A 24,146-nucleotide genomic window follows, 5' to 3' on the forward strand; every position below is an offset into this window, starting at 1 on the left:
CCTTGAGGAAGTCTTTAGTATTTCTTCTGCTGCGTGAATCTGTTATATGGACAGATGTATAGACTAATATTAAAAGGAGAGATTAAGCTGCTGAAGCTTTTTTCTGCCAAGTTTTTTTTTTTAACTATACAGATTAAATAATTACTTTTCCATTTGTTCTCTTTTGATCTCCAGAAAGAACATCATTACTTTGTAGACTTTCTTCACTCCAATCCAGTATTTTTGAGTACAAGATTACTTATAAGAAAGTGCTTCTGTCCTTTCTTAAAATAGATTCTGAGTGGGAGCACATGCCATCATGATGCTGTAACTCATCAGGAAATTATGATGCAGTACCATCTTATTCTAAAGGCACACGCTAGCTAAGATATGGACAAGGTCACATCAGCACTTTTTATGTTTTTCAGGACTATTTTCCTTATCAGATTAAAAGAAGCCCAGCAAACAAGGAAAAACACAGTATGCTTTCTCAAGAAGAAACAAACAAACATAAAACCACCACAACAAAAAACCCCAACAAAACAAAACAAAAAAACAACCAAACAAGAACCAAAAAAACCCCCAGCAAAACAAAAAACCAAAAAACTTGACACCAATCACTTGGAGTAACTTCAGTTTTGATTTTGCATAGAACCATTGCTACCAAAAAAATTAGGATGGAAAATGACAATGGTGAAAATACTAAGTGTACATAATTTTAAAATGCAGTGAACTACAATGGAATTATTTATCTAGGAAGACAACAAACTAAGGAGAGGAGAACTGATTTCAAATTTTTTTTCTTTCTTCTTTTTTTCAATCATATGGCATTTCAACAAGGCTGTGGGGAAGACTGGTGGGAAGAGCAACCCAGCATTTTTTTCCTACTTGTTACAATCTTAAAGTATACCCAAATAATTTTTGTTATGAGAAGACACTGAAGAAGACTGCATCAGAGAAGCCATGAAAGAAAAACCTGCTTAAGTAAAGCAAGCAGTTAGTTACTTTGATTTTTTTTTTTTAATTATTATTATTTAACTTAAGCAACTGAAAGGCAGTCTAACTGCGCAGCAGTTTTATTCCTTCAGGTGTTTTAATAAAGCATCCAGGCTGGGTGGCCCCAGAACTTTCTAACTGTCAAGATATTTTTACTTAAATGGCCACCAAAACCAGTGTTCCTGCTATTACCATATTCAAATGGTACTTGATAAGCATGATGTTTTCTCATCATCTCACTGTCTGAACACTTGGCAGCATGCAATAAAATTATTTTTACATAAAAGCAAAATTCAGGCCCTCAAGTCCTATACAAAGTAATCCAACAAACACCACAGGATTTCCCTAGAAATAGAGATGATAAATGCGGTTAATTTTTCGGATGGAAACTTTAATAGAAGGCTGAAGCTGCACCAAGCCATGCTAGGAGGCTCATGTGCAAGGTAACACAGGGGTGAGACCTGAGGCAGCAAGCACATCCCCTGGCAAAGGCCCATGGTTAAAGGGCCTGTGTAACAGCACTGCAAGGTACACAAGGGTCTACAAATGGTTTGGGACCACCAGTGCAGAGCTTCTCCTGTAGATACATACCAGACTACAGAGACTACCACAGAGGCAAGGAACTTGGCTTTAATTCCCTGTTAGCATATGGGGATTCAAACCCATGCATTTATTTCCCAGAAGAGCACTTTAATTAGGAAACTAAAAGGATGGATAGTAACAAGCTTCTTGCCTGCTAAAGCTAGGTAGCTACGCAGCTGAGAATTAAAATGCTATGGCATCTGGACAATTAACAAGGATCACACTGTAGTCTAATAACCAGGGTGCTCAACTGGGAGAGAAGACCTAGATTCTAGTCCATGCTCCATGGACTACTTCTGTTTTCTTACTTGCCCTTTAACAGGAGAAGAAAACTCTATGATAGTTCAAAATGCAAATAGCTGAACCTTGTTCTCTTCCCTCCCACTGCATGGTCCAAACTACTAAAGATTAAGATGCTGAAGCATCACCACATCGATGTATCTCTTTGGATCTAGCCTACAAAGTGTTACAGATACCTGGTTTTGATTGACTATTTATCTCTCTCTTCAGAAATACAAGATTTCATAGAATTTGGGCATCCTTCCAGCCATGAAGCTTTTTTTAATTTCACAAGTGTGTAACTAGGGATATAGCTCCTAATAGCACTGCTCCACAGAGAGAATAAAAGCAATGCATTCTATTTTACAGAATATTTAAAGCTGCTTCTACTTTTAATACAGCTCCATTCCCTGGAGCAACCAAAATATCCCCAAATTACTGGATCAACACAATATTCTCTGCTTAGGGAACACACAAACTCTAGTAAATCCACCTCACAAGTCTAAAACAATGACTTAACACCCTCCTCTGCCCCTGACATCCATTATCACACTATATGTTAACGCTAACCACCTTCTTGTGTCAACTGCAGCTTTTCTTCCTTTTTTTTTTTTTTTTTTTTTTTTTGCAACTTGAATCTTTTAGATCATGTACTATTTTTTTTTTTGTTTGTCTTCATTCAAAAATTTCAGCCCACCCTTAAGGCACACAAGAAAGACAACGTTCACATAAGGTTGATCAATATGATAAATGAATTGTGAAATGTTTGTTCATTTTTTAACAAACTGTTACATACTTTCAAGTATCACATTAAGTTAAAACTACTGGAACTTCTTCGACTTCCCATCTCAAATTCTTATCCCTGGAGCAAGAACAGATGAAGCCAGAAGTAAACACTCAGATGTAAGAGGAAGGCAAAATGTATTACTCCATGTGTGTAATTTCCAGTAGACTACTAGTGCCACAGTAAATTAAGAGGTTTGCAAACCTTAATTACCAAAGGAATACATAATTATTACTTTTAGAATACTCTTTTTAAATATCATGTCTTCCCTTTAGTTTAATGACTGCATTTTAGGCCTCATCCAGAAAGGTAATGCTTTGGTAACATTAATATGACAGACAGTGAGGGAAAATCCTAAGCCTATTGACACTCTTAGAGCAAAGTATACAACAGAAATACACATTATGTAAATCAAATGTACAGATTATACTTCTCTGAATTAGCTAATTTGAACAGAGTAGTGAGTTCATATGGGCATTCATTTAAAATAGAGCAGACAAACTGAGCAGAATTTTAGCTATTCAGCTAACAAATGCTATACAAAAATATTGAGTTGAAAAAACAAGGAACTAAAAAGAATAAGTCCAAGAACAAAGCTCTGTCCATGTAATGCTTTCAATACATCTGATCCTGGTTACCTGATGTGAAAAGGCTTAGTATGAAACCATATTCAAGCACAGAAAAATCCTAAAAAACCACTCTCTTTCAAAACAGAAAAACTGAAATAAAAGTATCATCTGTTCTAAGAGCATCTCTCAACTGCTAAATTTTGTTTTATAAATGATATGCAGGCCCTTGATACAGAAACTGTTATATGCATATTTAATAAATGACATCTCATGTAATACTCAAATTGACTGTGTCCTCTAGGGACACAGTCAATTTGAGTATTACATGAGATGCCATTAACTCTTATATTACATGTCTTAACTCTTATATTACATTATACTAGTTCTCCTGAAATTCTTAAATAACCAATAGGTGGTTTTTACCTTGCAAGATATATTTTAGAAGTCAGGCTAGAGTAGCTTGAGTTATGAGTGAGTCCAAGCTAATACAAGAATCCAAGTTTATTTCAGGACTTTGCCTATCAGTTGAGTGCTGGCTCTTGTCCTCAGAGACGTAAAAACTCTTTTTTTTACCATGCAGTCTATGTAGCATGTAAGTTTCATGATTACCTCTTTACCTGAGCATTTGCAAAGTACTTATGTAAATAACAGAAATCTGTATAATGTATAAATTAAAAAGTAAGGTATTTTGGCAAAAAGAAGTTCATGCACAGTGAATAATGTTATCAGTCACAACCTAGTATCTGAAATTGCATTTAATATAGAATAAATCACAGAACTGTATCAAGCTGTGAAGTACTGTGATCTTTAAATATCTTTAAACCACATCCTTACTTAAATATTCTCATTTGGGCAACCAATGAAAGGATTTTCTTCAATTACCTTCACTAACAAAATTTTAAAAAATACTAGTTTGTATCTTCAGATGTATCATCAATGCACAGTAATTGGCATTAGATAGTTGTGTAACAGCTCAGGGTAACATTTTAAACACATTATACAGACTTAATGGAACTTACAGTTAGAATGTATACTTTTTTGTCCTTATGAAGGAAACTCCTTGAAAGTATGGAAGCTGAATTTCCATTTCTGAGTCCATTGAAGGGACAAGAAAAGGAGATGAATCACCAAAGCTTTTTCAGCAACTACAAAAAGCTAACACATGAGAGAAGTAAAAATGCTACTCACCAATTGTAGAAAAGCCAACAATGTAAACAGACAAAAAATGTTCACAAAAGTCTTTCTTCATCCTACAGGATGTGTACCAGATGGCAAAGCCATACAGTGGGGCATTGCTTCCTTGCACTGATCTATAAATTGCCTGTATTCCTGAACAAAGGGGGCAGACGGATTTGCAGAACAAGCTATAAAACTTCTTATTGTTGCTTTTTGTCTGGTAGAAGGCCAAACACAAAGGAAAATTAGACTTTTCTACCTGTCTGGCTAACAGGTAGAAAAAAAATGCAACAGAACACAGAGAACAGCCTAATAAAAACTTTCCACCAGGCTTGGTAAATGGAGAGCAGTGGATATTGTCTGGCTTAATCTCAGTAAAGCACACACCTTTCCCTCACTTATTAAACAGCCTTTATGTCAACTGGTGAGTTTCCACACCTTTGCTTTTCTAATTCTGTCCCTCCTTCTGCCTGGGGACAGTGAGTGAGCCTCTGGGTGGGGCACAGCTGCTGCACAGGGTCAACCCACCACAATATTCTTTAGTGATTTCTTTCAATTACTTCCTTTGTACAGCATTAAAGCAGTACATTGTCCAGATATATCCTCCCAGAAAACAGACTATTAGAAAGCTCACTGGCTGCAAAAAGAAAGAAACACAGAGGAAAAAAGCCTTGAAAGAAACAACCATGGTCCAAAGTGGTAATATTTACAAGCAATTATAGACAGAAAACACATTCTTATCATAGATATTCTAAGACAGGAAAGATGGACTATGGGAAAAACCTTTCAGAGTTGCCTATGAAGTCGTTCAGGAATGTGAGGCAAAGTGGAAGAAATGCCTTGTCATCTGTCAGATTTAAGAAAAAAAAAAGCAAGAAAGAAATGAGAAAACAAAGGTAATTACAGCTGTTGACCTGATAATGAAATCCTGAGATTCCAGGAGATGTCAATTCAGGTAAAAATAAAAAAGTTCCAAGAAAAGAAGCACTTCACATTTAGTAGAAATTCTGTAAGAAAACCCCCAATCTAGTTGCATTCAAGAGGTTGAATTTTTCATCTAACATAAAAAATAATCTGAATGAGATATATGATGTATTTGATCAACAAACTCTGTATCAAGACACATACATTAAAAAAAAAAAAACAAACCAAAACAAGAAAACAAAACTGCTGAGAAAGATTTCAGTATAACTTGTCATGTTACAGGCAACAAAAGATTTTACAGTCAGTCTCAAAGGAAGTATGCCTTTGTCAATTCACAAAAGAATAAAACTTCCACTAGAACAGAAATAAAAGTCTTTTCAATGCAAAAAATAGCAGAAAAGCACTAAAAAGCCATTTCCAGTATTTAGCCAGCATACACACCATATACAAAGATGAAAAGTCAGACATGGAAGAAAATGACATGAAAGGTATCTGTTGGTCACACATCTTTATCCTCCATTGTTTTTAAAGAAGAGCTAAGGTTTTTAATGCTTTATTTTCTTGCAGTCATTAAGAAAGTAGTAGCATCTTGCTCCATGGTGAGGGGATTAAGAGGGAAAAGGAATGGCTGAAACCCTTGGGAGCACTTTCCCCACTCCACATTTTTTCAAAACTTTTCTTTTTTTTTATCAGTTGTAATAGGAGCTATAACTAAATTCTGAAACCTCAACAAATATCCAGTAATTCCATACAGGTTAATAAAGAAAAGCAATGAAAATAAACAAATTCTGATGGTCTCCTGAAGGAAGATGAGACATTTGTAACGCAGGAGCAGATTCACAGATCAACCAGACATCACCAGAAGAGGCAGAATTACTTCAAAACCAGGAAGTCAATCACCTCATACCCCAAAAAAAGAGAAATATCCTACAGACACACAAACAGAATGTGCTTCTGTGAGCATGATTAAGTGAATGACTAGTAATTGAGTTTTGGAGCAGTATATGCAGCCTCAGGTCACTGATTCCGAAACTGAAATCAGCAGCCAATGGGTGGTGCACAAGGCCACAAAGTGTAATTGTATCTACACAATCTTTTCAAAGAATGTAACTTCTGATTTTGATAAAAGTGAGCTCCAGTAAAAATACAAGTTTTGAAGGCCTGGAAACAGTATGCTCCCCACATACACGGGCCACTAATGTCTTGGCAAAAGATCAGTTTTTCCCATGCATTATTAGCAAAAGAAAAAAAAAACCCACTTGCTTTACACTGGCAGCAACTTGTTCCCTTCTCTACTGTGTGGGCACAAGCATTTACTCATAGTAAACTGAAAGAAATTCACTGAAAGCTGGCTTGGCAAAATACTATCATCTGGATCAGTTCACATTTTGTTCACCATACATAGGAATAATTTTGTTGGGATAAATGAGAGCTCTAGGTGGGATTAATTTCACTATTAGGACAATGGAGTAAAAAACTAATTCATAAAGAATTGCTAAAAGATTCAATACTTTTCAGATTTGAATAAGGCTCAGTGAGGGATTATTAAGGAAAGGCTATTGGGATTATGAAGATCTAGTACATTTAGTTTATTACTCTATTCGTTTCATAAAACTAATTTCCTAATTTTGCTTGTTAGGCTTTTCTAGTGAACAGAATGCTTGCACCTGTTCATACCTACAGATGCATAATCCTTAAGCACACAAATCTTTTCCCTGTTGAGCTTGTCTGCTGTCTATTAACAGCCTTCACACCTTATTCATATAACCCTGGTTTCTATATTATTTGCTAGAAGCTGTCCTTTATAATACTGTTTTGATTTTACATAATGTGGTTATCAATTCCTTCTATAGCTTCTTTTTCTCACACTTCCTGTAAAATTCCATTTTTATTATTAATCCTAAGCTTTTTTCCTAGCCAAACTGTACTTTTATGTTATGATTGCTTTTACAGTGACTACAGCATTTCAGTATTTTCTGCTATTTCAAAAATCACACTTCCACTATAGATGTACCTCAATACTGAAGATGTTACTTATATTTGCAATCTACAAAACTCAGTTTAGCTAGCTACCTTTATTAGAAAACACCGCATTTCAATACCAAAATCATGGTCTGAACATAATTAGTAGCCATGGAGACCATGGAAACACACAATATTAGACAAATGCATGGACCAGCAAGCTTCTGAGTCGCAGTTAAAGTCTTAAATAAGAGCGCATGGTCCACTGACCACAATTATACAACTAAACTATCCATCTTCATCTTCACCCCTAACCCTCCCCCATTGTAAGGCAATATTAAAAACCTCAAAGCCTGACTTACCCAAATAGTTGATACCTATGACTGGCTGGTCCAGTTACCTCCATCTCTCACATGGATAACAGCCCACTCAAGAAAAAGGTAATGACTCTGTTCACATAAGCAAGAAGGTATGCAGGGCAGAAACAAAATTATATTATGATCTTGCATGTAGATGTTTTAAGTAGTTGGTATACAGAGAGATGAACAACAGAAGAAAAATAAGTCAGTAGCACATCATCTGCCATTAGTACATATCAGGCCAGCAGCCTCAAAGAGATAGGCTTACAAAAACTATACTGAGTGCAAGTAAGATGACAGATTGAATGGTGTCAAAGAAATCCCTCAAGCAAAAGGGAAATCAGAACTGGCAAAAGTGTGTCACTTTTATTTTTTTAAAAATTACAGATATACACTATAATAAATGTTTATGTGGGTATGTATATTAATTATGTGTATATAGTCTTCAAATTAGTTGTGTCAGGCATACTATAGTCAAGATAAAAAGTTAGAAAACTAATGTTAGACATTTTGACTATTAAACAATTAATACATTCATAAAGCGACCTTCTGTGCCTATAAATGTGGAAGACAGTGTTCACCTTTTCCCAAATTTAACTCTGCAGGAATCTAATGTTCAGCTTTTCTAGTTACCTGCCATGCAAGTTCTCAGATGTTCACTCTTTGCTAAGCATAAATGCCTAGTATAGCCTTCATACTCTCCTACTACTACATGAATCAAATATCTTTACATACAAAATGAAAAAATATATCTTGACTTACCTTCTCCTCAAAAAAAAATTCCTGTAATAGGCAAATCCTTCCATTCCTTCATTATGTTTTTTACTGCTTATTACTGAGCAGAGGCAGTGTCTTTGCTTGTCCATGAGCACAAGCTAGTAAATACCACCAAGAGGACACCTGGCCTGACAAAGCAATAGCTGCATGCAAGGAGGCAACACAGCCAAATCAAGGAGTGTCAAGACTGCCTTCACAATTTATGCAAGTGAACTACACAAAATTAGCACATGATTACATCTGTTTGGGCTGTGCTGAGAAAACAGAAGTCCTATCTCCCACTTTTTCCTATCCTACCTGTACAATCCAGCTCCTCCCTCAAACTGGCACTCCTGAGGTCCCTTGCTGAGTTGATTCAGTCTGTTCTGGCAGCAGAAAACTAATTCTTCAAAAGAAGAGCAGTTTTTCCACTAGGTTAGCCAGTTAAGTTTGTTTTGCACAGAGGAAAGAAATGGCAGGATAGAAGTAAGACAGAATAGAATTGAAAAAAAAAAATTACAACAGAGGTAAAAAATTGCCAGCCTTGTTCACCATTCACCTACAGGAGAAGAAGTCTGCAGAGCTCAGTGCTTAACCAGATCACACAACTGATTCAGCTCAAAAGGATCCTTTTTTTTTTTTTTTTTTTTTTTTTTTTTTTGGGCAGGGTAATTTTCACCTGCTTCAGCTCCTTGTCAGCACAGCCACACAACAGGTTATGATAGCACAGCATGGCATGGCAGTGGACAAGAGGAGTGATGATAGAATCATACCCAAGATTAAACCTGGACAGAGTCCTGTTGGGTTCTAAAGCAGTGGCCACTTACAGCATGGTAAACCAGAAGAAAATTCTCTCAGTAACTCACCTTGAGATGTAGTGAATGCGGGAAGATAAAATCCCTGAAAAGGTGCTGCATGTATTTTCCTAAAAGACAAGTCAGATACAAGGTACAAGGAGGGCCTGCTCAAACTAGGGATTAATTTAAACATGCTTTTTCTGTCATTTCTTCAGCTATAGCTTTTATAAAAATTTGTAATTCTGTGACTAGTTTTGGACATTTGAAATACTTCTGCATACTACTGAACTTTACTTTGTGCTATCTTAAGCATTATTTCAAGGCTAGTCAACAAAAGACATTTCGAGTATCCAAATATTCAAAGGTTATGCCCTCACCCACATCACCTTCACAGAACCCACAAGAGGCAGTGTCCTTCTGGTCACCTTCCATTTCTAGGAAGGTCTCATTGCTACCCACTGGAAGACCCCTCTGGCGCGCACAAGAATTTTAAGAGGCACACACAACCCTGTGGAGGCAAAAAACAACAGTGTGTGTCTGTATCAGTTTTTCGTGCTTGGTCCAAAAATGTGGCTTTTAACCTGTCTCCCAAGAGTCCCCAGGCACCACACTTTGGTTCACGCTGCAGCGAAGAATCAAAGTATGAATGTGGAATTCACTTTGGACAAAACTAAATGAGATGCACTCCACAAATGCACCTAATGCACTCCAACAGCTACTGAGGTCACTCCATGGGTTTTGAGCTAGTGTGAGGCCAAATCCACTCAACAGTCTGCAGGTGAAGCCCCCAGTACTAAGATCTGTTTCTCTAAAGCAGCAGCACTTGATATCAAAGACTTCACTTACATTGAATGAAATCACAAAAGGCAAATTAACCTACTAAATTACAGTCAAAAGACGTACATAGGTACAGCACAAAATATTTTTTTAATTGTGTACTTGAATTTCTGCATCTGAGGGGTTGTTTTCTTCAATGGCTGCTAGCTGGAATGTCAGCATCTATGGGGTATTAGAGTTTAAATTTATACTTAGAAGGAATTAGAATATGTATTTTACTATCACCTCAAATGGCTCCAGACTGATGTTTTCCCAACATCTAAAACACTGAAAAACTTCCTGAATGTGCCCTAATCATTAGCTGCTTTCTAGATGCTAACAAGATCACAACCATTCATTTTAAAGTTGTTTTCCTCATCATACTTTTCATATGCACAGCTGAATTTCTGGAGACTGAAGCAAAGGTAGAACATTTTTAGCGGGTGTTTGTTTGGTGCAGAAAAAGGTTCCTAGGACTCATCTGAATGTGAAGACCTGCTAAAATTATTCTGGGCTGTACTAAAAGCTGCTACTATTCTGGTAAGAAATACTGAAAATTATTACTACTTTACATCTAAAATCTCCCTTATGATTTGATGAGTCCTCACAGCAACTTACACATAACAATAATGGAATACAAGACATGCTATCAAGGAATTAAAAGATTTTTCTAATATTAAAGATAATCCATCATGTCCCAGTTTAATGCTATACAGAAATTTGCCTCAGATAGCTTTTCCAGAAAGATGTTCTGTTCGTCAATGCACTCACAGAAAGTCTACTTGAACCCTTTTCTGACATAACAATGGTGAAATGACAACTAGTATTTTCTGTAATTCTCTTTGATCAACTGCCAAGCCAAAGAGAAAAGTCATGTACTGAAACCATTGTGCATAAACTAGAGCTATAGCCTTTGGAATAAAGAAATAGGAACAGGCAGGTGAGCTTCCTTGAAGCTTAACAATCACAGGAAATTCTTCATCAGTTGCTTTTTTCATCGGTTGCTTTTAACATGAACTTTAGTGTTTCCATTTTGTTTTTTGTTGCTCAGGAAAAAAGCCTGAGTCTCACTCAGATAAGAAGGTCCTGCACACTGGAGACATTGGTAACAGCTTTAATTCTTACCATGCTGGGATTTAACTGCAAGATCAGACCTTAAGGCTTGACAGCTTACCTTCCTACTGTGGAACAGAGCACATTCCTAAAAAATAGATATCAGAATAACATTAGATTCTGAAGCATCAGATTCTGGAAAAAATATACCAAACTTGAACCACATACATCTTACTAATATGATCATTTCCAAATTTTTAAAACACTGTGCCTTGCCTTCTTTCCAAAGCATTATGTCTTACAGTACTACTCTGTAGTCACATTTACTTGAAAAAGTTAAGAGATTTCTCTCAAAACTCTCCTCAGTCTCCTGGTTTATTCTACATATCTTTTACTGGCTTCTTTTTTAATGCCATGATATATGTCCTCATGACCAAAAGGGTTTGGAATCTCCTGCAGTCGAAGGTTAGGAGGGAAAGAAATTTCCCCTGCAGACTTTTCAGTCTGCCTGATTACAGCACTCATTAAAAAAGCCTACCATCAAGTACATTTTACAAAAACTAGGAGTACTCAGACTTAGATTCAGCTAAATTCTAGTTTTGAAGTATTACATTTTGAAGTATTAAATCAGTGTACCAGCAATGATGAAGTTTTAATCAGCAAGAGTTACACACATAGGAAGACCTGTTGCAACTTTATCTCAGCATCCCTGGAGATTTGTGTGTATTATCTACAGAAACACTTTGTCCCTGCACTCTCTTTTAAAGGTGTTTCACAACTTTTTTCCTCACTATGCTTAATTTACAGCTTATTTCTTCAAGGAAGTTGATTTTAAGAAGCCTTGATTTGCTGTAGGCTTATTTAATGTCTCACATTGAGTATTCACACAACTAACACAAGAAATTAGCCTAGAAAAAGAGGAAAGGAGAAGTACATCTTCCCTTTAATCTTACGGGGTTTTTTTCTTTTTTTTTTTTTTTTCCTGGAAACAAGCATTTTTCTCACCAGATATGTACTTACTTTAGGCATCTTGCTGCTTTCTCCCAATTTTTTTCTGAGGTGAAGTTTCTGACGGGGAATCCATAGTAAGCCTTTGGCTCCTCACCATCTATACTGCCATGCCACTACTCTACATCATATGGAAGAGTCATGTCAGTAGGAAACTCTGTCATATCTGTTTCAATACAGGAAATCATCATCTTCCAGAAACTTACTGCCACTCACACTTTCCCAGGACAGGATTTGCAAGTACCTACTAGACGGATCCATACCTGCCCAACAGCATCTCTTTGGCACTCTGATTTGTCTTCCTGATCCCATGAGAACTGTTTTAAGAAGGGGTAAGATATAGCAGTGTAGAAGTGTGTTGGTTTGCAGAACTCCTAACTAGTACCATATTCAATGTCTCTTCAAGAATTACTGGATTAAGACTTTACAGACTTCACCTCAGGTCTTGCTATCAATTCCTTCCTAAGTGGCCCATCTCATGGCCAAAAATAGCTTGATAAGAATGAAGGGAATTTCCTTTTTTTTTTAAGGACAAGCATCATTTGTAGAGGTTCTAGAAGCCTTTCCATTCTGAGTCAGATCTGCAAGACACTTTACTGCAATTCATTTTAATTCCCAAAGAATGTGTATTATTTTCATCCATACAACTTCCCACAAAATGACTCTGAATAAACAACTTCCTTCCTAGATTTCCGTATGCATTTAAATCCCCTTCAGCATACATCTCAAAAAAAAAACCAAAAGCACCAATAATCCCACCTCCCAAACAATCCAAACTATAACACCTGGAAAAAAACCCAAAAAAAACAAACCCAAACAAAGACACACCATATAATTTAACATATACTTTAATTTCTATTTCCCACTTTTAGATCTCAAAAGTCACATACAATAGCCAGAAAAACCAACAAAATACATACATGAAAGATTTTTTTAAAGGAAGAATATTCAAATAAATTCCCTACAATATACAGGATAATGAAGAAAACTAACAATTTCATAACCACATAGTAAGTACTAAAATCACACAAAAATTTTATAGTTCAAAGCCCAAGTGTATTCTGCTTCTTCATGTTGTTCACTTTACTACATAGTAAGTGATATCATTGAATTAGAAAAGGAAAAAATAAAAATATGTATTTCTATAGTTGCAGTTTTAAGTGCATATGCAATTCTTAATATATTTATTTTATAGGTCTACTTATACAATCTGTATGCTGAATACATAATGAAATGCCATAATACGTCTGTAATTATTAAAATTACTGTTCTATGTAACATATATAAAGCTAAATTAATGTTGAGTCAGTTCTTGAAGGTCATGGTATATATCAAAAAACATTTTATTGCTCAAAAATAGGTTTTGTTAAACATAGCTATTCCCTAACCATTGAAGTAAGACAGTGGAAGTCTTGCTGCTTATTTCATAGTACAGGGAACTGACACTGCATTTTATTCCCTACATCATTCACCCACATTGTAACAGTAGGATAGAGCCCTGTTTTGCAGGATTTTGCAAAATGTACACAGAAGATTATTCTTAAGAGTTTATGCTAATTTTTTTCCACTTGACAAGTTAGGCATAAAATAGGACTCAGTAAATTAGTTTGAAAACAAAACAAGTAAACAAAACATCACATACAAGTCTCTTACTTGCAAAATGAAATTTTCTAACATAACTGCCTAATTAGGTCTATTTTCCCAAGCACTTTTTATGCAATTACTGTTCTTTTTAAATTTTAACTTATTTTTTCAATTGTTTTGTGAGAAAATAAAAGAAAACAGCCAAAAGGCTATGCTTTGCTTTATTAATTAAAAACATCCCACAGGAAAAAGGGTGCTACCTGCTCTTTTCCCTAATGGTTATTACCCTCCATTTCTCCAAGGATACCTTTTTCAGGCATTCTGTCAACTTTCAAGAAGAATTCTGTCATACACAACACTACAAATGTAAGACCATTTCTGTGTAAGAAGTGGAGAGTTGCATAGTGCATCTACATATATGAACAGAATTGAAATTATTTCTTTTCCTTAATTCACATTTCAAGACATTATAAATATCTAACAAGAACTAAAATTTGTGCTCATTTTTAGTTACCATGTCCCTTGTTGCATAACAATCTCACAAATCGCAGACAACAGAATCTACACTTGCTTACCTACAAAAAAAAGTCCAGACAGCTACGGCTAAATCAACATTAAAGGTGGAATTCTGTGCCTGTGTATCAGAATTTGGTATGCTAGACTCTCCAAAACATGGCCTGATGATCATATGTTCTCTTACTGTCCAATTAACAAAGCCAGCAGACCAACTAAAGGCTATCCCAGAACAAAGCTGGTCCTCATGAAATTCACAATCAGTAATTTTTAAGGTAAATAACATGGCAAGTTTTCCTGCAGTACTGGAAAAGGAGAAAAATATAAACGTAGAAAAGCAAATGAAAACATGCTGTAATGGGTATGCTCTGTGCTGCTAAATATGAACCACAGACATGGAGCGTGGGTGAAGATGGAAGTCTTTCAACTGTATTTGGATAAGTAAACCCCAAATCAAGAAAGACTGAGTACACAAGACTTCTTACCCTGATCTATAAAAACACACAAATCTCCAAATTAATGGCCATTTCTTAAGCAAGTAGGTATTATTTCCCAACTATACATGCATGACTTAATCTCTTTCTTTAGATGCTTTCAGTTTCAGTGTTTCAACTTCTTCCCATTCAAAACAAACGGTACTATAGCAAGCAAGTTAAATTTTAAGTACAAGAGTCCATAGTATCAGGGAGATTTCAGCCACCTACTTTTGTTTCATGCCGTACACTAAAAAATGGGGGGGGGGGGGGAAGCAAGGACTTTCTTCCTTTAAGTTTAAAAGGTAAAGCACAGTTAGACTACAAAAAGGAAATGAGGTGATTTTACTGATCATGTTCAAGGGATTAAGCTCATCATCCTAGCCATATAAAAAGTCAAAAAGAAAGACGTACAGCTACAAATGGCAAACAGGGAGGAAACCTAGTTTCTATGGATAAACTCAACATTATGACAGTCTTACAGGTGATAAAGATGAAAATCTATGTTACTCTGAATCCAGAATGTTTTAATGGAAGCACAGCATTTCTCTAACTAAGGTTCCCAGGAGAAGGTACTGCCTTTAATCTATGTTTTGAATATAAGTGCCCAGTAAGGTGTAATTCTAGACAGAAGTCAGATACCAAGCAAAAAACTAAGCAACATCAATTTAGACAATTAGGACAATTTGACAATAACTCCTAGGAAACCTAGTGTCAGTCCTCCCCCTCCCACACACACCTCTATAAGAAAGTTTCCCACTAATCCCAAAGCATGAACAGAACCACCATAGCTAAGAGGTCTTGCAACTTCCATGTTAATAATGAACAGTTAGAGCAAAGTCATGAGAAGGTACCATATAAAATAGGAAAGAGGCATAGGACTTTTTAGTTGGGAAACCAACAGCCTATACACTTCTTAACAGTCTGACCAACATATAGTGACACCTTAAGTATTTTGTTTGCCACATTCCTCAAAGATAATTTCTACAAAATGTTCATATCACCAAACTTCAGATCTGCCCAGGCAACTCCTTTGGTTGCAGTTCTCATGTAGATAAGGGCCTCACCATCTCAGAAGAGAGCTTGCTTCAAAGTGATACATTCAGACACAATGTCCACACTCAAGTGTAATTTCAACCAAGTAAGGAGTCTCAGGCTGTAATCCTCCACACTACAGGGTTACCTGGACATCAAGGTCTGAGTAACACATTCGGAAACATTTGTCTGCTTTATCGTGTAGGTTATGGACACAGCTATGGTTGAAAATGTTTTTATCTTTACACAGAGGAAGAAAGGAAGAACAATGTATCTGAAGTAAAATTTGCCCACACCCTTTACTCCCTTTATGAAAGGGAAAAGCTGTACCACATTGAAAGCAATACTGAACACAGTAAAACTGTCCTGAAAAAAAGTTAGTCTGAAAGCTTTTTCCTAAACAAGGAAGAAACAATACAAAATGAGGAGCAAAGACAGAAAATGGTGTTTATGTCTGGTGAGGACTTTCTCACAGACCTGCCTTGAAAGCAGACAACCTGAATGAAGAGTTATTAGTCAACCCAAAATCTGACATATTTTTATCACTAATACTCTGAAAAAACCAAACGTGTAACAAAACCTCGAGTTTTGGCTGGCTACATTAAATGCTTACTGGAGAGAAAACAAGAAGAGAAGCAAATAAGAAGATAGTAGGGATGGAGAGGAAAAAAGCACAAAATAAGAGCAACCAGAGAGAACCAGAGTATGGTTTTTTCCATTGGGCTAGTGGAGATGGCAACATCATTCAGAACTCTCTGGACGGCTCCAGTCAAGGGTCTGCTTTAGTCACTGACAAAACAAGAAAGGTCACAGATTATATAACTGTTACCAATGCCACCACCAGTGAAGGATGACCTAATATTGATTCAACTCTGGCCAGAGCACACAATTTCTCCTCTTTTCTAGCCAACTTCAACATTACAAAATTCTGTACTTAGTACACCAGGTCCAGCAACCTGACACCACTGGTAACTGATTAACAACTGTTCTGTTAGAGATATCCCAAACATGAAAGGCTTGCAAGGGGCAACCAGAGTAATTCTGTACCTGTACTTTACTAAGGAAGCACTGATGCACAACAGTACACACAAAGCATGCACAGAATCCAGCCTTTACTGTAAATGTGGAGATCTCTCTTCTTTTTCATTTGTATACCCCACATTTCTTCTTTCTCTATAACTGTTTTCTTTTTAAAAGAAGAGAATATCCAGAACACTTACAAGACAAAGTTTGGATGGACATTGTTAGTCCAACTATGTTGGATGTTATTCCATCACAAAAATCTCCCCGTTAGCATCAATCTGACAGCATCACAGCCCTTTTAAAATGCATTTTACCATAAAAGTAAACTCACAACAACATAATACTGAAGCTCTATGAGTAGCTCATGTGCTTGCACTGCATATCAAAGATAGCAGAGGGAAAATCTAGGTTTGGAACCTAAGTGAGCAGTATCTTTAATCTGAACACTTCATTAAACCCTGCTGCTGAATATGATACTTTCACAGTTCCACTCTTCACAAATTAGAAAACTTATTGAAATGATAACACACAAAGATTAGAATTCATATTTCTATCCACAAACCAGTGAGGCTTCTTGTGTGCATAAGACATAACCCTGTATTTCGCAAGTTTCACAATTTTGTAATCAGTCAGTTGTATATTTCCTCCTGTTTCAGTAAAGAAGCCTAACTCTTCAACTTTCTATACAGAGACTCAAAAATAAGCATGAGTGTCATTTTCAAGTCCATAGATGCTGCATACACAAAAGTATTTTTCCTGATTTCAGGAAGACAGTTTTTTCACGTTGAGAAAATGTCCTAATTATGGACTTTGTTCTTATCATTGACTCTTAACTAAAGGCCCTCCACAGTTTGGGAATAGGAGAAGTTAACAAGTAATTTTTGTGCAAAAAGCCCAAGGTGCTACATTCTGCATAAACTTGCATTTGAACACAGTTAAGTTACTTTAGTAAACAATAACCAAGATTTCTATTTCTCCAATCCACTGTACCTGTCCAAATTTGCCACAAGTTAAAAAGTACACATTTGTTTCTAGATGGAAACTAGCAATACATACACAAACACAGAGGTCTACCAAGCAAAACTAAATACAATAACTTACTCAAAACAAAACAATGTAATGAAACTAAGCTTTATGACAAACATTACTCACTCTCAATATTCTCTGGAGCCATGTGCATCAGTCTCTACAACAGATAAGAATAACAATGTGCCCAAACAATTTTTATATGCCTTCATTTAAAAATAAACACACCACTTTACTCCAAATTAATTCAACAGTTACTCCTTCTGAAGTAAATTTAAATTCCATCTGAGTATGACCCTAAGGTGCAGTACTGATTGTTTTCTAAACTGAGTATACCAAGTCTAACAGGAGCATAAATCTGTATGCCTGTGCTGATAAGACCACAAGTATATACAGCTAAGAAAACAAACATATGCCTATGATCTTAATAAGAAAAGATAAAGGAGTCATGTTATGTTAATGATCTAATTTCTGATCACTAAGCTATTCTAAATGTTAAAAAAAATAGTCCACATACCTAACCTTTTCATGTCTACACTTATTCCTCCATACAGCAGCATGTATTATTAGTTCATTTCTATGAGAAAAATTCAGAAGAGTACATTTTTTAATTTGCTGTCTTTTCATAGCTGAAACAGCAGAAACAGCTAGGGGGTCCAAATCCCCCAAAGTACAAATATTCTCTTTCCAGGTTAAAGGAGATGCCAGAGCAGAAAATAACATTTTATTTCAGGTTTACAAACGCGCACAAAGAAGGGGCTAGGAAAATTGTAAGAAACCGAGGTGTCCCCTTTCAAAATAGGAAAATAACTATTTGCAAAAATTGTTAGCCTGGAATTCAAAACAACCACATTCAGGCGAAAAAACTAAAACTGTTCTGTGTTTGGTTATGTATCTTGGCTTTCCTCTAAAAAAAAAACCCTAAAATTAGGCCAGAAGATCTTCTCAACGAAATTACAAATTATGATACAAAGTTAAAAGAGTTTAACAATGATTGAACAGGATTTACAGTACAAAATAAGTGTATTCTGAAGGACTATCTGAACCTATTGAGAGACTAAATCATTATTTAAATTGTTATAACATCATATGTGCCTGGTACTGCATTCTGGGAACACTTACATGTGAAAATTATTACAACTCTGATAAAAAAAAAAATAATAGTTACATGCCATGAAGTTGCACAAAATATGTAAAGAAAAATATGCATTCTGTTGGCACTCCCTTCCCACTTTAACTTTTACAATAATAGGTAGTGGCACACACGTCCTATCCTTCAGGAACAAAGGGAACAAACCTCCCATGTGACTTTTGCATCTGGTCCAAAACCACTACCCATATTAAGGATCTGACTGCCTGGGATTTACGCTAAGGATTTCCACTTGTATCTACCGTGCTTTTCTAGCGGTTTATCGTCACGATCACCTTGAGGCCAAGTGCTTCCCAGTAAGGGAAGGAGGGGAAGAGCTCCAGCCTACGCGACATCCCTTGCTCCCGGCAGCGGGATCAGCACCGGGCAGAGGAACAGCGCCGGGGGCTCGCGCGGGCTCGGAACGCGCCGTTCGGGTTCAACACCGCTAGCGGTAATAAATAACTTCAGGGTTAACTCCAGGCCTCCTCTCCCATCAATGTCCCCTCTTTCACTCCAAGCATCCTCCTACTCCTAAGCGAGCTCACAACGCTGCCTTCCACGAACAATCATGTCTTCCCAGGCTCCCGGTGAAACCTACTGAGCCTAAAAATTTCGCCGGTATCTCTCGCCCCTTCCTCGCAGAGAAGCGGTGCTGACGCCCGTGTACACCGGAACCCCTCGGGGCTCCGTTCCTGGGCGCGCCGCGCGTCCCCCGCCGCGCCGAGCTCCGCGGGGCACCGGGATACCCGCCGAGAACCCGGCAAAGGAGCCCCCAGCCCGTCACACCCGTACCGGCTCCGGGAGCCCTTCTGTGCAACCACCGCAGGTCATGTGCCACGGGTTTATTAAAGGATCATCCGTGCGCTATGAGCGGCAGCATCATAAATGCCCTCCTCCCCCTCCCAACAGAGAGCACATAGGCACAAGCATCCCCACCCACCCCCTCCCAATCCCCAAAGTAAAGGCCAGGGAGGGGGAGGGGAAGGAGCCATCCCAAAGGAGCTGCCGTGCGGAGCGTGCCGAGCTCGGGCATTCCCGCGGCCGGGAGCTGAGGCCGCCTCCCGCCCGGGGAACGCAGGCCCGGCACCTGCCGGCCCTCAGCCTGCGCCGGCCGCAGACTCCCTTCTCCAGCGCCTTCGCACTGGCGGCTCCGCCGCGCTCGGAGGAAGCCCGGCCGCGTCCCGGCCCCCCATCCCCTCCGGCATTCGCCCACGAGCGCACTCCGTCCCCTTCGCGCGGGTTATCCCCGGGTTTAGTTCCCGTGGCTGCGGCGCCCGCCCGCCTGCGGCAGCGCTGCCCAGCACCGGCCGGCCCCGCTCACGCTGTTCGCCGGCGGCCGGAGCGCCGCCCCCACGCCCCGACCCTGGCTCCGGGCTTCGGGTACCGCACGCACGGCAGAGGGGCGCTCCCTGCGCAGCGGCGGCGGCGACGCCACGGCAGAGACAGACGGCCGGCGGGGCACCCCGCAGGGTGGCTTGAGGCGCGCACCGACCCGCGGCCGCCCCCCGCGCGTCCCCAGCGCCGTGCCCGGCGCGGCCCGGTACCTGTGAGGACGCCGACGCGGATCTGGTGGTCGTGGTTCGTCAGGATCATCCCCTCCGACGCCATGTTCGCGGCGCAGCACCGCACTGCCGGGGGGGGGGGGGGGGGAAGCGGCGCGGGAGCGGCGCGGACGCAGAGGGGGCGGGGCCGGGGTAGTGGGGAGGGGCTGGGGGCGGGGCCAGAGCTACGACGGCGCCGGGGGGGGTGCGAGACTAGCGCGGCGCGCGCGGCGCAGGCAGCACCAATCCAGCGCCGAGAATGCAGCCCGGCCCTCGGGATCCCTGATTCCGCGGGGCTGGCAGTTTAATTCCTGAGACTTCGGAAAAGGGGAAAAGACAGATAGGAGGGGTGGTAATGATTCCTGCTCTCGGTTAACATGAAATCACAGAACCACAGATTCAATCAGGTTGGAGAAGACCTCGTGATCGTCAGCTATGACCGGCGTTGTCGAGTAGAGCACGGCACTGATACCACATCCAGGCTTTTCTCAAACGCCTCCGGGGACGGTGGCTGCACCACCTCCCTGGGCAGCCCATTGCGATGTCTAATCTCCTTTTCTGTGAAAAAGCTCTTCCTGACATCCAACCTGAGCCTTCCGTGGTGCAGCTTAAGGCTGTGTTCTCTTGTCCTGTCTCAGGTTGCCCGGGAGAAGAGGCCGAGCCGCACCTGGCTGCCGCCTCCTTTCAGGCGGTTGTGGAGAGCGAGATCCCCCCTGATCACCCCTGATCACCTCCTGTTCTCAGGCTAGAAATATAGACTTACAATTTTTTTCCCAACAATTTCCTCAGCAGGGCTCAGCAGGGTGTTCTTTCTTCCTTTCCAGGCCTCTTCTCTCACCTGTGAGTTCTTCCAATTTACTCTGAGACTAAAGCTGTTGTTACACAGACAAAGCAACCGTTGTTTTGACAAAACAACTTACTGTCATCTTTTTTGTCTTATGTTACATTGGATACTCTCAGAAAGCAAACATTTAAACTCATTTTGAATAAATATGTGGGCAAACGTCTTCCACATTTATTAGCACCATCATCAACTACAAATGATAACCATTGTCAAAATTCAAGTCCCCCAACTTCAGCAGATCTTTATATTTTTGGGTATTCCTCTTGCATTTTCAATGCTATCTTACTAATAGCAGATTCTGTATTAGTCTCCTTTTGACTGCCTACTAACAAGCAATTATTGAAAGCATTTGTAATTTGCATGTACATAAATGAACCACTTCAGTTTTCTCCTTAGCATATCACTATCTTAGATGAACGACTAGCACCAAAAAAAAAAAAAAAAAAAAAAAAAAAAAAGAAAGGGCTGAAGAAAAATCCTCTCTATGGGGAAGTCGCACTAGTAGCACTTTGGTGGGGTGTGCAGCAGCACACGATATCAGTATTTCTGTATTGGCACAGCAGTTGCAGTGTGTGCAGCCATAGAGACTGAGAATCCAGGCTCCAGGGATCTCTGGTTATGCAATGGTATAATACAACATATGTGGGTGGGTGTAAGCCTGAACCCAAAACAGCATGGTTACTGAAGATATACCGCATCTCTGGTGCTCATACTGCTGTTCCCTCACGGGTTCAGACACTATTTGTTGAATATTCTGCTGTAGACAAGGGAAAAAGACTTTTTTTTTTGCAAACGTATCTGAAATTATCTAAAGTGCGAGCAAATAGCTTGACATTTTGTAGTTCCTGCAGAGGATTCTCACACCCTAAAAACAGTATTGTTTATTCAGAGCATCTCAGTCTCCCTGTGTAGCCTGTTGATTTGTTGCTCTTGTGGATGGTAAGAAGGAGGAGTAAAATTCAGATTTCACTGGCAGCATTAGTGTATTATTTCTGGACTTATAAGTGCCTACTAGAGGGGTTTATATGAGAATTATTTTGCATAGAAATGTAGTAGATGATTGTATTAAAGCGACAAAATAAGTTTACAAATTTTTTAAAAACTGAGTAAAGGAGAATCTGAATTTGATAATAGGGGTTTTGTTACTGTGATGTGAAAAGCCTTGTAAACTAGGTGGTAGATCCATAATAGTTCAAGAGAAGGTTGTGAATGAGATGATGTCCTGCAGTCAAATTTGTGACACAGTAAGAAAACAAGTGTGTGGGATGGAGAAGCCTTTTACTGCAGGAATATAGTCTAGGTAATGTGCTAGCAATCCACACTGGAGTTCACATTGACTCTCCGGAGAAAAACAAGTTTTCCTCCTCTAAGTCAATATAAAGCTGATAGTCACATTTTGCCCTGGTCATGTCAGAGTTGAAGTATAACTCAATTCAGTAGTCTCTCAGCAAATTTTTTCATTATTTAGTCTGCCAGCTGGTAATTATCAGTATCTCTCCATTAACTGAAGCACTGCCTTTTTGTCAAGCCATGCTTGTTCCATGTGGTCTGCTGGGACACAGAGTGGCTTTCTCAGTTTATCATGGGCACCACCGAATTACATCTTTTACTCATCTGGGGAAAACAGTTTGAGCAGACAGGAAGCTCCTGTACTAACTTCTGTAGTTACCTGTAGAAATCTTAATTTAAAAAAAAAAAAAGGAGCCTTCAGTATGAGTGCAGGAACGATTGCAGTTTTTTCTCTTCATTACAGTGTGGGAAAGGATGATTTAAACTCTCATTGCAAGTTATCAGACACTTCATATTTAGAAAAAGTATTCAGTATAATTTCCATCGTTTTATTGTCATGAAGGTCTGATTCTTTTTCCAGTGACTCCTTAACTATAATTTCTTTATTCTGTTTTGGTTACAACTGGTTGAATGTTTGGATCAGCAGTAGGACATGGCTCTTCAGCTGTGTGCCGTTGCTGCAGGTCCTGCTGAAGACATTAAATAGCTGGTTTAATAAATCATTAATCAAATTTAAAACATTTTAATTAGTGCCACTGGTGCAAATCCAAGTAAGGTCAAGAGACTAGCTGGCTCAATGGTTAAGTAATAGGAAACAAAGTTGTACCTCCAGCTTATTCATGTAAGTCTATAAAGAGTCAGGAAACTAAGGCTGAGATCTTAAAATAAAAAGATTTTCCAATCCAGCCATTGTTTTAAAGTCAGTCTATTACAGGTTATTACTTTCTGATATGTTTAAATACTCTGTGTTGATCTATAACTTTTGAAAGAGTATAAACATTTTTTGTGTGGCCACCGATATAGCGCAATATTCATCACTCTAAAAGAAGGTGCAAGAGGTGATTTCTCCAAACAATCCATTTCGTTGGGCAAGGATCTAGGGAAAATACAGAACATGCACCATATTTTAGCTATGTAGGGTTAGAAACCCATCCAAATGTCTTAATGGCCTATACCATAGTCCATCCTTGCCACCTGAACATTGCCAGAGGCCTCCTGAGAATCCTTTCTGGGTTTACACCTCCAGTCATGAGTAGGAACCCAATTTCAGTGATTGCTCTAACTATTAGTGGGAAGGAAACTGTGTTTTGCTTACAGTAAAAATTACTCCTTGCATTGTACCAATATTTGCAAGGTCAAATTTGTCTAATAAGCAAATAACCTGTGTCTGTGAGATTGCAAGATAAGAGAAGCTTTTATCTCTTCCACTTGGTAACAAACTGCATCACGATTTAGCTGATTCCTGTCTGCAACATGGGCATTTGCAGCAATGACAGGCATGTGGAAAACTCCAAAGGAAAGGTGGCCTTGAGAGACATCCATGCATACTCTTTCCCTTCCTGCCTCCTCCCACTCAGCTGCCTACTGTGGTGCAACTTCTGAGATGGCACCATATGCTCTAGGATACAATCTCACATATATTCTT

The 24,146-nt window shown here is 38.9% G+C and overlaps 1 protein-coding gene across 19 annotated transcripts in view; it reads right to left on the reverse strand.

The window, feature by feature from the left end:
• GPHN (gephyrin) overlaps positions 1-20,490 on the reverse strand; it is a 271,793-nt gene extending 251,303 nt beyond the window's left edge. For 10 of the 19 annotated variants that reach the window (XM_059849763.1, XM_059849756.1, XM_059849758.1 and 7 more), the window contains exon 1: positions 20,371-20,449. In XM_059849763.1, coding sequence (XP_059705746.1) covers positions 20,371-20,434 — 64 coding nt within the window. In that variant the 5' untranslated portion in view covers positions 20,435-20,449. Of the gene's footprint in view, positions 1-20,370 lie in introns of all 19 variants that reach the window. The other 9 variants (XM_059849766.1, XM_059849764.1, XM_059849761.1 and 6 more) reach the window with 1 other exon arrangement.
• Between the last annotated feature and the right edge of the window lie 3,656 nt (positions 20,491-24,146).

This window comes from Haemorhous mexicanus, chromosome 6 (assembly GCF_027477595.1).
Source record: "Haemorhous mexicanus isolate bHaeMex1 chromosome 6, bHaeMex1.pri, whole genome shotgun sequence".
NCBI classification, from domain to species: Eukaryota; Metazoa; Chordata; class Aves; order Passeriformes; family Fringillidae; genus Haemorhous; species Haemorhous mexicanus.